Source organism: Urocitellus parryii, chromosome 6, assembly GCF_045843805.1.
Source record: "Urocitellus parryii isolate mUroPar1 chromosome 6, mUroPar1.hap1, whole genome shotgun sequence".
Taxonomy (NCBI): domain Eukaryota; kingdom Metazoa; phylum Chordata; class Mammalia; order Rodentia; family Sciuridae; genus Urocitellus; species Urocitellus parryii.
The window spans coordinates 108,589,962-108,603,554 of NC_135536.1; the positions used below are offsets into that span (position 1 = coordinate 108,589,962).

General features: G+C 46.5%; 1 protein-coding gene across 4 annotated transcripts in view; it reads right to left on the reverse strand.

Annotated features, from left to right (window-relative positions):
• Positions 1 to 13,331, reverse strand: part of Dapk2 (death associated protein kinase 2) — a 112,954-nt gene extending 99,623 nt beyond the window's left edge. For 3 of the 4 annotated variants that reach the window (XM_026384792.2, XM_026384791.2, XM_026384789.2), the window contains exons 1-2: positions 13,230 to 13,331; positions 7,036 to 7,133 (exon numbers count right to left, since the gene is read on the reverse strand). In XM_026384792.2, the coding sequence (XP_026240577.2) occupies positions 7,036 to 7,127 (92 nt within the window). In that variant the 5' untranslated portion in view covers positions 7,128 to 7,133; positions 13,230 to 13,331. The other variant, XM_026384790.2, reaches the window with a different exon arrangement.
• Positions 13,332 to 13,593: the final 262 nt, after the last annotated feature.

Sequence of the window (13,593 nt, forward strand, 5' to 3'; positions counted from 1 at the left end):
ATCCCTTTACCCTTTAGGAGGCCTATGCTTTGATTTACTCCACAGGTCAGAGGCCACAAAGGACTTCTGAGCCAGGTGAGGACCCTCTCTCTGAAGCCTGCTGTGTGGTGTTGACAGAACCAGAATTGATGGTATTTCCTGGCTTCTAGATGTTGAGGGGGCTGTTACTGACTCCTGCCACCCACCTCCCCTGTTTCTAACCACTTTCCTCCCTGAGCTGGGCCACTGTCCTGTGACTAGAAGGCTTAGAAGTAAAAGAACTCCATTGAGGCTGAAAGATGGAATCTTACTAAGGGAATTTTGTGGCTTGGGGTGTCCTAGCTGCTGCACCATGAAGAGGATGCATATATTGCTCTGTCTTTTCTTCTCTGAGTCCCCTTTACTGGTTTAAAAAAAAAAAAAAAAAAAACTACCTCTACCCCACTACCCTGAGCCCTGGCTGCTACTAGAACAGATGACCTTTGAAGAATCTCCCAGATAGATTCTGATTAAATAGTGAAATTCCCATAGAAAGAGTACAGGCATTCCAGTTTCACAGATCTAGGAGAGAATCCTGACTTTCCTTTTCAGACTGTGTGACTGTAAGTACCTTATTTAACTTCTCTGAGCCTCATTCTCCTCATCTGTCAAATGGGAAAGGGACCCGCCTTATGCTGTTCCAGAAGAAGGGAAGGGCTCAGCACAGACTGACAGGAGAACAGCAGATTCCTAACATACTCGAGTGGTTTCTACTTTTCCAACAGCAGGAAATGCCAGCATGCATGTGATCTGAGGGGTGCAAACATCTGGGGCCAGGATAAAAGACAGGGCTCTGCCCAGAGAAGTTTCTGGCTTTTTTTTTTTCTGACATATTTTGAGATTAGCTGGGTCACACAGAGTGGAATGTCCCACTTGACTTCTCCTTGAGAAGGCAAGTCTGTGTTTCTTGAGTCAATTACTTAACATATTAGAGACCGAGTTTCTTCGTCTACAAATTGGGAATAACCACTTCACCTGGTGTTGTTATAAGAATTAAATATAACAGTGTGTGTCTGATATGTGGACGTAACTTTTATGTTCCATTTCCCACTTTGTACCTGAGATGTCCCGTACGCTCATGGATTTCAGCATATTATGGGAAGGGGGGTTTTCTGGCTCATCGTTAACTTAAGGCAGGTTCCAGATAGCTCCACAGTTGAACTGTGGTGTCCGTGGGTGCTGGGTATAAAAGGCCTGGGATAGACACCACAGTAGCAGGGACAGATGGATAAAAGCTGAAAAACACAGAAGTCCAACCTGGAGGGACTGCTAGTCCAACAAGGAAGAGGACCAAATAAACCCTTTTGTGTAACATGAGGTTTGATGATTTTTTTCTCACTTAATAGAGATAGGGTTCCAGAAGAAGGTGGGAGGGAATGGAGGGTGGTTCCTGGGAGACACTGTTGGGAAGATAGCATTTAATTTGGACCTTAAGGGAAAAGTATAATTTTTCCAAGAGTGGGGGAAGAACAAGATAAGTCAGAAGTTTCTGGGACCTCTGGCCTCTGTCTCAGTACTAAATGATGCTCAAAATAGGAGAACAGATGTGGACCTGCCTTCGAAGCGTTGACAACCCAGTATAAACAAATATGAGATAGGTCTAATCTCATCCCTGGCCTCTCCCAGGGACAGGGCCATTCCTGTCCTGCTCTCCACAGTCTTCCCAACCTGCTTAGCACATAGGGGGGATGCAAACTCTGTGCAAACATATGTGCTTCCAGTGGACACACAGAGGAAGGGTGTGCGGATATGAGAAATATCCTCAGAAAGATTAGAAGGGAAGACAGAAAAATAAAAATATCTATTGGGTTAATGCTGCTGATCTTTTATTATCTTAAATTGTCTCCTTGTTTTAGAGAGATGGGGTCTTGTTACATTTCTAAAACTGGCCCTAAACTCTAGGACTCTAGACATCCTCTAGCCTCAGCCTTCAGAGCTGGAACTATAGGAGTGCACCACCAGGCCTGATGCTAAGTTTTAGCTTTTGTCTGTTTATATGTTTAAACCAGCACATTACAGTTGAGAAGGTTCTGCCTTTGAGTTCTATGTCCTAGACCACTTGCTCTGTGACTTTAGACAAGTCACCTCCCCTCTGGTCCTCACTTTCCCTGTCTATAAAATGGGGGATTTGAATTAAATTTTTGTTGAGAACCAGTTTAATGGTAACATTTAATGATTTTACATTAATATAATAATATAAATTAAAAAATTAACTGAAGGAAAGTAATTGAAGAATAGGAAACAAGGAATCTCTGATTGTTGCATGATACTTAAATTAATTTACTTTATATCCTCAGGCATGCAGTAGATGTGTAGGTGGAGGTCCGAGAAACAGTCACTGGGAAACATTGTTCCTTCCCAAATGCTCCACCTCCTACTTCTGGCCCTCATATCTTTACCCTCAAGGTCAAACAGAGAAGATCACCCTGCTTCATACTCTTGCCCACTCTCCAGAAGCATTGACATTAAAAGAAAAAATGATTTTGTGTTTTGTGAGTCCTTCTGGTATGAGGGTTAGAACCCTAAGCTAGGAGTCAGATCACCAGGCCCCACCTTGGTTCCATCACAGTTTCACTGTGTGACCTTAGACAAGCCACTGGTCTTGACCTCATCTATATAATGAGGGGCTGAACGGGCTTCTCTGTAAGAGTCCTGTTTTAATATTCCCCTGCTCCGCCCTCCTGGTGGATGCCAAGGCTGGGAGAGGCCAAGTTCTGCAGGCCAGCATTTCTCCAAATACTCCTGGAAAGAGCAGACAACCTTCAGCCAAAGTGTGAGCACAGCCAAGCATCTGCAGGCAGTGTGGGGAGCCAGAAACCAGGCGAAGTGTGAAGGCAAGCAGGACCCCAGCTGAGCATAGGATGGTCCAGCCAGGGCACACTGTCCCAACACAAAGTTTACAGAGGGTCTCTTCCTCCTAGGATAAAGAAGGAAAGGCCTCTAAAAGAATCAAAAACATGTGATTTGGGGACAGACGATGACAGGAAACGCAGCTGAAGGTTCTTCATTAGTAGTCTATTGACATACACACTGGAAAATATACATGTACATCTTGATACTTACACATGAAATGAACACCACTGTGAAACAAGTACAGATGGAGAAAGAGAACAATATCTAAACAATATCTGAACAATATCTCAGAAATCCTCCCCAGGCCCTCTGAGTCCCTTGTCCCCTGAGGATATCTGCCTATCTGAATTCTAACAGCATAGATTCATTTCACCCGGTTTGAACTTGAAATGGATGGAATTATACAGTATGGACTCTTGAGTCTAACTCCCTTGCTCAAGATTGTTTGTGAGCTTCATCCAGTATGACAGGTAACAAGCTTTCATTCATTCACACTTTTGCATAATGAGAACTTACGAAGATCTAAAGTCAATGAGACAACCTTGAGTCTAGGGCAGGGTGCTCACTGATAGAAGAGGAGGCAGGTGCCAGGTGTAGTGGCACATGCCTGTCATCCAGTAGCTCAGAGGCAGAAGGATCACATGTTTGAAGCCAGCCTCAGCAACTTAGTGAGACTCTGTCTCAAAATAAAAATTAAAAGGGCTGGGGATATAACTCAGTGGTAAAGCGCCCCTGGGTTTCATTTGCAATACCCCCCCCCAAAAAAAATGAGGAAGTATGTTTACATACCATCCTCCAGAAATGAGGTTAACCCCCAGGTGGGGCTTCCTGATAGTCCCACACCTTCCTCCTGAGGGCTGCAGGGCGGGGAGATGGGGCCTTGATGTCCCAAACTTATTTGGAATCAGTCCATTGCTAGGCCCAACACCTTAGATTCAACATCTTCAACTCAACATCTTATACCATTCCACAGACATGAGGTGGGGACTGTTATTTTTCCCTGTTTTACAGAGAAGAAAACAGAGGTTGAGTAAGTTGTCTTAAGGTTGCACAGCTATGAAGGGAACCCGAACACCAAACCTCTGTACTACTCTGAGTTGGCAGGAAGTTCACCAACTAGACCTGGCTCCCACCTACCTCCTCTGGCACTGCTTGCCCAGCTCACTTTTCAAGGCTACACTGGCCTCTTGCCATCAATTCAGGCCTCAGGCTCTTCCCGCCTCAGAGCCAGTCCACGCTACTGCCTTTGCCTGGCATTTACTCCTCAATTCTCAAAATGGCGAGTTCAGAGCAACATTCCCTGAGCAGCCAGTTTAAACTATGCCACCCATTATTCTCTCAGAGCATCGGGTTCCCTCCCTCCACAGCCCGAACACCCTGTATGATGGTTCACCCTTCTGTCTTCACTGGTTGGTGCCTTTTTTTCACCAGCAGATCACAGACTGTGAGAGGGCAACAATGTATATGTTTTGTTTATCACTGCCTTGGGCACACAGTAGGTCTTCAATATGTCATGTGAAGAAAAGGTGGGGAAGAGAGGACAGGACTAACCCTTTAGAATCTGAGAGGTTGTCTGAAGGCAGCTCTAGTTCCAGCCCATTCTATGTCCCCCACCAAAACTCTTCCCTGCTCAGATGCTTGGTTTCCTCAACTGTCAAATAAGGATCCTAGAAGAGAGGACCTCTAATGGCCTTCTAGCTCACCTGACCTTCAGACCACAGGTCCTAGCAAGCCTGGAAACTCCAGAAGCCTCAGCCCCCCAAGCCTCTGCTGCCTCTTACCCACCTTTAGCCCAGCTAGCACTTTAGACAGGCTGGGGCATAGGGACTCCCCAGCCTGTGAGGGGCCTTCACACCTGCTGCAGGGGAGAACCAGAAAACCTGAGTTCTCTTCCAGTTCTAACAGCTCAGGTTCCTTTCTGTTTGTTTTTGCAGTATTGGGAATTGAACCCAGGGACATTCTCCCACTGAGCTACATCCCCAGCCCTTTTCAATTTTGAGACAGGGTCTTGCTAAGTCACTGAATTTGCCTAGAACTTACCATCCTCCTTTCTCAACCTTTTGGGGAGCTAAGATTATAAACATGCACCAGCTCACCCTATTCCGCTTATGTCCCTAATGTACAGAGTAAATGGGAGATGAGATGACCAAGGAATAATAAGAATTCCCCAGGGAACTGCCTCTGCTTTCTTTTTCAAGGACCTTGCCCCACCTGACTTCTCAGTTGAGTAATAATAATAATCCAATTCAACTCTGTCTCTGTCATTGTGTATGCAGCTGCTCCTACTCTAGGCTGGAGCTCTAGCAGAGCTAGAGACTATCTGTTTTGTTAATCTGTGTACTCATGGCACCTTGTACTCCCTATGGCTAAGGTGAGGCCACCAAATCCATTGCTGTTGGCAGGGCCTGTCAAGATCTGCTGAAGATGCCACTTCCCAAGGGCAGAAGGACCTGAGGTGAAGAGAACCTGGTTTCCCATTCAGAGGCAGAACCAGCTGAGCCCCCCAAGCCTCTGTGTTCTTGGCACCCCTTCACCAGGCCCCACACTGGCAGGAGCAGTCATCCCGTGCTGGGGAGTCATCCCCTCTGAGATGTCTGCAGTCACTTGCTCCCCACCTAACTAGCCAGCCAGGATTAACACACCCTGAACTTGTTGTATCCTCTGCCCCCATTTTCCTGAGAATGGCACTTTTGGCTTTGGAGTTTGTCTTTAAAAATGAAGGAAAGTGGGGCTGGGGATGTGGCTCAAGCAGTGGCGCGCTCGCCTGGGATGCGTGCGGCCCGGGTTCGATCCTCAGCACCACATACAAAAAAAAAAGATGTTGTGTCCGCCGAAAACTAAAAAATAAATATTAAAATTCTCTCTCTCTCTCTCTCTCTCTCTCTCTCTCTCTCTCTCTCTCTCTTAAAAAAAAAAAATGAAGGAAAGTAAAAGACTAGTCCTGATCCAAGAGTTCTATAAAGGAAAAAGGCTACTTGTTTTATCTGTTGAATACAATGGATACCCCAAACTGCTGGGGGTTTATGTCGCCGGGTGTGTGGGTATTCTGGTGAGCCCACGTGACTATGCAATGTCGTTCTCACAGGAGAGAGCAGGACAGGTGCTCATGTGCAAACTGGACTGGTCAGCACCTTGGCTAAGTCACTTGCTGCCTCTTTGGGCAGCTTGCTGTGACTTTGGGCAGCTTGCTTAAACTCTGGACTGCAGTTTACTTATTTGGACAATGACAGTAGAAATAATTCCTATTTCACACATTGTTGTGAGAATCAGACTTCTTAACTGGTGTTTTTGTAACTGTTAAAAAACCTCATCCTGCCAGGTGCAATGGTGCATGCCTGTAATCCCAATTAGTCGGGAGGCTGAGACAGGAAGATCAGAAGTTTGAGGCCAATTTTGGCAATTTAGTGAAAACTTATCTCAAGATAAAATTTTTAGAAAATTTACTGGGATGTAGCTCAGTGGTAGAACACTTATCTACTAACATGCACAAGACTGTGGGTTCAATCCCCAATACAGCAAAAACAAAAACAATGAAAAATACCATGTAAGTATGAGCAGTTATTAGAAATAGGAGACCTGAAAACTCATGAAAATCCTAATTTCTCTCCAAAGAGTAATTGGTTTTACTTCTCAGAGTTCAGCCCTGACTGCATTCTGGTTTGAACCAAACTGACAATGCACTAAGTAATTCAGATCCCAAGAAACTTCATGACTAGGCTCATGTGACTGTTTACTCAATGCAAATCCATTTACAGGAGATTACTCCACCTCCTCTCATTCAGGCTCTGAGCTTAAAAACCAAAATCCTGGGAACCAGGATGGAGAATCCCAAGTGGGGCTCAGAAGAAAATCAATAGGTCAGGTCCTGAAGAGGGATTTGTGAGGAAAGTAACACATGAAACAAGAATCATTAAGATTTGTCACAGCTGTCAGATTGCACTGAAAACACAGATCTCAACAGTTCTAGCCCCTTCTTCTAGCAAATCTTGATTTCCAGAGACATGACTGTTTGCAGAGTCACCCATGAAGATGAATAAGCTCCAGGCTTGTTATTAAAGCTTCCCACTATTCCTTGACAAGCCCGTGTCTTACAACACCAACTGACAATTCACCAAAAGGCAGCATAACTGGCCTCGGATCACATCCCCTCCACCAATCTCTTACCTCCCCAGCTCCTCTCCGATGTCATAAAAGTCCTCCACCTTCTGCTGCTTGAACGTCTCCATGTTTGGGCTCTTCATGGAGGCCTGGACCATACAACCCTGAAATTGGAAGAAACCTGACATTAGAAGGGCCATGAAAATAAGCACAAGCCTCGGAGTCTGAGAACTCAGAACAACTGGCTGCAAGGGAGCTAATATTTTAACGGTAATCCACAGCCCTGGTTCCTCAAGAAATGCCCTACTCCAGCTTTCTTTTCACTTGGACTGATTATGTATGGTTCATAGGAGTCATCTTAATTCAGTTTATTTATTTATTTAGAGACAGGGTCTTCCTAAATTGTCCAGGCTGGCCTCAAATTTGTAATCCTCCCCTCAACCTCGGGAGTATCTGGGATTACAGGGATGAGTCACCACATCTGTTTTATTTATTCAAATTTATTAAGGAGATGGAAAAAGAGTCTTCCTTACTTATTCTGAAGAAGTTCTGAGAAAAAGATCCATGGTGAACTATTTGCTTTTATTACCTTCAGATCCACTGAGAAAAGAATAAAAAACTGTTGTACAGTAATGGAAACACTAGTTTTTGAGTCAGAAGTCCCAGGTTCAAGTCCCATTCTTGCTTGGGTAAATCATTTAGGCTGAAAGGAATTTAGCATCCTGATCTGTAAAATGGGCTAATACTGTAAAATCAACTTCAAGTCATGAAATTGTTTTGTAAATGACGAAATGCTATAGAAAGGCAAGGGATTATCATGACCTCAGCTCCCTTAGGGGTTGTGCCACCCAACTGCGAGTCTGAACAGATTGGTAACTGCTCTCACTAATCACCCCAAGGGGAAAATGGGCGGGAATGATGTGACAAATTACAACAGGTACCAAGATCAGAAGCCTGAGGTGCTGATTCCAGCTTTGACTGCAACTAGATTTGTGACTTCACTGCTTGTCAGAGAGGCTGGGTTTCCTCATCTATAAAGTGGAACTAAGTTTCTGCAGAGGGTACCTTAATGAGAACCACAGGACTACTCTAAGCCATAGAGAGCACTCATCACTCCACTATAAGAGACTGTTTGCATCCTCCCCTGGGATCCTCACCTATTCCTGAGACAGCTACTTGCCATCCTGGACAGCACCCTAAGGGCAGAGCCCAGGGTATAGTCTGCCAATCAAAAAGATAAAACCTGTGGACCTGTCTTTCAAAAGTCGTCAATTAGCAAAGGCCTCTCAGAGCCCATTTTGCCTAGCATGGGAAGATTCTCTGCCTGCCAATCAGATGCCAACCACACCCAGGCTTCATGTACCTCAAATGATTAATTTCACCAGGCAGGGTGGAGACACCATGACATAAGGGCACATCTCACCAACACCAAGTGGCTGAAGCTGTTCTAATTCTCAGGGGATATATACATTTCACCTTCTTTCCTCCAGCTCTGCCCCATGCAAATCAGAGTGCCACTATCTAGATGCCACCTCCACTTTCCCTTCTGCTAAGGAACACATCCCTGAGACCCCCAGGCAGAACTGGGCTGGCTCCCAGGTTTCACTCTCAGGATCACCTGCCTAACTGCGTCTACAGTCCCTCATGTATCCTCTCCCTGCTTGGTCTCTATTCTTCAGCAAGGTCTGGGACATGGAATATCAAAAATAGCAGTCTCCTCTCTCACTCTCTTTAAAAAAATAAAATAAAAAATAGCAGGCCCTAACAGCCCCAGGTCTGGACTAGCTTGGTGTTTATTAGCCCTGTGGCCCACAGCAGGGTGCCACCCTCTTTGGGCCTCAGTCTCCTCAAATGTAAATAGAGGTGACATTATCCATATCACCTACTTCACACATCCATCTGGGAATTCATTGTGATAAGGATTATAAACTGCTGTATAAATAAGTGATTATTAATGTTATTTGATGCATCGCAGACGATTGTTTGTGTTTCTGTTCCCTACAGCCATTGAGACAACCAATTTGGTTCCTTTCTCAGGAAAAAAGGCTTGGGGCCCCCCAGCAAAACCAGAATCAGAAGCTAGAACTACCCTCACCCCCAACATTATGGCAAATCTTCTGAGACTAGTCTTAGAGGAGGTGGGATTGCTGTCTACCATCTTCTTTTTGCTGAAAAAATCCTTCCAAACAAACTATTTAGGTCAGGTCGTGGGGGTGGGGTGACTAATCTCATACAGCTAGATGTAAGCAGAAAACTCCAAAAAATTTTTTGTTGGCAGAAACACTGAAAGTGGTCCCAGGAACAGCTAAGAACTTCCATTTAGTGAGGGGCCAGCTCCATTCACCATCAGAGACTGAGCTGAATTTGAAGAAGCCCCAGTTCCTTAATAAAATGGCTCCACATCCTGGTTGGCCAATGTCAGCAAGCAGAGGTGCAGCCTAAGGCTCAACTCATCTGCCCAATTTGGCCTCAATTCATCTGTCCAGCCTTAGCCCCCTCTTCCATATATTCTGTATCACAGCCAAAGTAGACCTTTCCCATTCCCCCAAAACTTTCACTCCTGCCTGGCCTCAGCTGGAGCAGAGCCCTTTCTACAGAAGCCCAACCTGGAAAGCCCTCCAGGCAAAATCTCTCCTTTCCTGAAAGGTCCAGCCCAAAAGCTACCATCTCTGTGAGGTACCATGATCCTTTTCCTCCCACAAAGAAATGAAAATTCTCCCCTTCGTTAAATTCCCAAAGAGTGTTTGTTCTTCATACATACTTAGGGTTAGAATTTTGCAAGTTCTGGTTCAGATCATAATCAATGTCTATTTCTATCTCAGAGGGAGGCAGCACAGATTACAGTCACACAGGTCTGGGTTCAAATCCCAACTCTGTCACTTATAAACGCATTGTCCTTAGCTGAGCACAGGATAACTTTTCTGAACTTAAAACTACTTCCAAGGGAACTGGACCTATACAATGCCTGCTGTTGCTGAGTAGGTGGAGCAGTGAGAGCTCTCAAACACTGTCAGGGGGAGTACACACAGGGACAACCACTCTGGAAAACTGTGGGGGTGGGGGGTTTTCTACAGAGATAACTAAATAAATGCATGAAGCTCAGACTGGGGTTGCAGCTCAGTGGTAGACTGATTTCTTAGCATGTGTGAAGCACTGAGTTGGATCCTCAGCACTACATAAAAATAAATAAATAAAATAAAGGTATACCTTTATTTTATTTATTTATTTTTATGTGGTGCTGATGTAGATGGACACAATACCTTTATTTTATTTATTTATTTTTATGTGGTGCTGAGGGGATATATATATATATATACATACACACACACATATATATATATACACATACACACACACACACATACATACATACATATATGGAATGCACACAGCTATTTTCCAGAATGGTCCATGTTTAAATATTCATAGCAGCACTATTAGGAAAAACTAAAAATTGGAAGCAACCAAATAATTACCAAGAGAAGAATGGATAGATAAATTGAGGTGTATCCATATAATGGAATCATACAAGGAGAATTAACAAACTACTGCTACCTGAAACAATAAGGTTGAATCTCATAAACAAACATGTTGAATAAGAGAAGTCAAATATGAAAGATTATATAGTGTGTGGTTTCATTTAGGCAAAACTAACCCATGGTGCTAGAAGTCAGAACGATGGTTCCACCTGGGTGGGAGGTTGTGACAGGAAGGGGACATGGGAGATTTCTGGGTGCTGGCAATGTTGGTTCTCAAGCTGGGTGATAGTAATGTGGACATATAAGTATGGTAATGTGGACATACATCCATATGTATAGTAATGTGGACATATATGTATGGTAATGTGTATGTATATGTATTTCAATTGCAATCAAAACTTTATAAAATTTTAAAAATTAGATTAACTTCTACTTTATGGGACAAGTAAGATGTGAAATGTTTGAAATGGTCCCTGGACAATTCCAATATGTGAGTTTCTCCCCTCCTGCCTATTGTCTTGGAGCCCCACAAGTCCCTCGTAATAGCTAGTCTACAGCAGACACACCATAAATGTTGGTTGGTTTGCATTTAGTGCCCCAGCCTCCTTTCTCAAGGACATAGCTCATACAGTAAAAAACTGGTAACAGCTTAAAGCGCTTTCCTAATACCTCCCCCAAATTGACTGCACTTGACCAGTGTAGAAGTATGCAACTAAAGTAGAGAAACTCTGAGGTAGAATTATTGTCACCATCTAGGACAGGCATCTTTCTGACCCTGAAAAGCTGAAACCACATGGCAGAGGGGAGAGACATGACTACAACTTTTGGCCAGAGGCACAGGTCATTAGCTCCAGACATTCAAAGGATGAGACTCATCTTAGTGCCCACATTTCTCCTAATAGGGTCCTTGGAATTCACATTCCTGCCCACCACCTCAATACCAGGCAAAACCCTGGGGTGCTAACAGATTTCCTAGGACCCCACAGAAAGGGACCTCACAGATACATACGTATTCAGGAATTTTTAGCCTCTGCTTCAGCAGCCAACAAGGTGACAAAGTGGGGCCAGAGCAGTTTCACACTCTGTGATACACGCTGGGGTTCTGGGTAAAAACTCACTGTGAAACAGAAGTTTGAAACCACTGCTGTCTGGTCTAAGCCACTTGTTTGACAAAAGGAGGAAACTGAGGTCCAGACAGGGGAAGGGACTTACCAACAGTCACACAGCTAGCCCACTGAACTTCTCAAGGCTTCTGTTGATAGCCATCCAGCCCCTCCAAGGGTGGTGTGGGGCTGGGAAGTCAGTGACCTCCTGGGGGACAACCTAGGAGATGTTCAAGCCTGAAAAAATCACCTCACATTCACAAAGCCCTCTCCCCCACTGTCCATAATTCACTCTACAAAATAAGCTCTCTGAGTTCCTCACCCAGTAAGTGACAGAAATGGGACCATGGCAGGGACAGGCAGTGGTTTGGGTCAAACACAAATGACTGTCCACTCATACACACCCACATTAGGAATCACCACATTCACACTGTGGGGAGGCTGCCAAAAAGGGGGGGATTACAGAGCCCTTCTAGCCACTCCTGGCTTTGACCCACCACAATCCCTGATGAGGAAGTTGGGGCACAAGAGGTCAGCCACCTGCCTAAGCTGACATGAGAAAAACTCCTGGTAAAGATCCGGCTTTGCTTGTTCACCTCTTCATCTAACAAATAGGTTTCAGGGAGGCCATCAGGTCAGAAACTTGTCCCAGGACATCAGATGTCCACCCACATCCACATACTCCTAAACCTCTATCCAAGCCCTGCAGGAAGGTTCCGAATTATCAGTGGGGTCACTTTAGGTGCTGAAACACATCTTTGGGAATAGGGAGGAAAACGGCTCTAAAGTAACCATGAAGTTGACACCAGCACCGCTCAGTCAACACCTAGAGGTAGTTGGGAAACAGTGTCAGAAACCCGAACAGCAGCCCCCAGCTGCCCTCCACTGGAGTTTAGAGTACAGGGTGCCAGGGGCTGTGCTCCATCTGCCTGAGGCAGCCAGCTATAGTGTCCTCTCCAGTGTGCATTCCTTGTGCACCCCTAACTTACCACTACCTGCATGGCTTCAAAGCAGCTCATGTCACAAGAGCTCGTCCTGCCCTTTGAAAGCCAAAACTCATTTCCACCTTGCAGCGTTACAGTGAGGATTAGCCAAACCAAGATACGCTGTGAGATATCCACAATGCCTGTCCAGAGTCCAGGCCAAGCCCTGGCAATGCTCTTCCACCCCAGCGTGCAGAAGACCCGCTGGCTGCCTCCACGCGCAGCTGAGCTCTGCGCACCCTAGTGCAGCCCCGAACGGGGCTCCTGAAGCAGGGGCCGTGGAGGCTCCCGACGTACTGAGCACCCTCCTCGAAACAAATCCTGGGCCGCGGGCACAAGAGATGTGAAAGACAACAGAAACTGAGAACCTCGGTCTCTCTCCTCCCGAGCATGCTCTTCCCTTTTGAGGGGGCTTAACTTGATGGAAGTCTGCCCCCCATCCGCGCCAGGCCTCTGCTTGCCGCCCCAGCCTGATAGGCTCCCGAGCGCGCCTGGGGTAGCAGCGTGCAGATTGGCGACCTGATCCCGGACACAATGCCCAGGGCACTGCCGGCCATACCCCGGGCCGGCGTCAGGGATCCACGAAAGAGCGCCCCGGGACTCTGCCCCGTCAGACCCAGTCCCTGGCGCTGCTGCCGTCGGGCTGCCTGCTTGCCGGGTCCCGCCCGTCGAGCCCGCAGACCAGCACTACTCACGGCTGGAGGCTGCGAAGCGACGGCCGCAGCGAGCACGACGGGACGGGGCGCGGCGGGGTTCCCGGCGCCCAGCTCCACTCTTCTAACACAGCGCCCAGCGCCGGCCGGCAGAGGTGGAGGAGCCGAGGGGGCGGAGCGGCCGGCCCTGTCCCAGGCGCCGGCTGGAGGCGCGCCGGGCGGGCGGCCCGAGTTCTGGGCGCCCCCTGCTGGGAACCCCCTCCAGGCCGCCCTGCTGTGAGGGCCTAGAGCCCTCCTACTGTTCCCTGAGGTCACCTCAGGGCTCTGAGGCTCCCAAGAGACCCAGCAAGAGGTGACATCAGAGCGTCCTTTCCCACTCTTGCCCTTTACTTACTGGGCGGCCTTG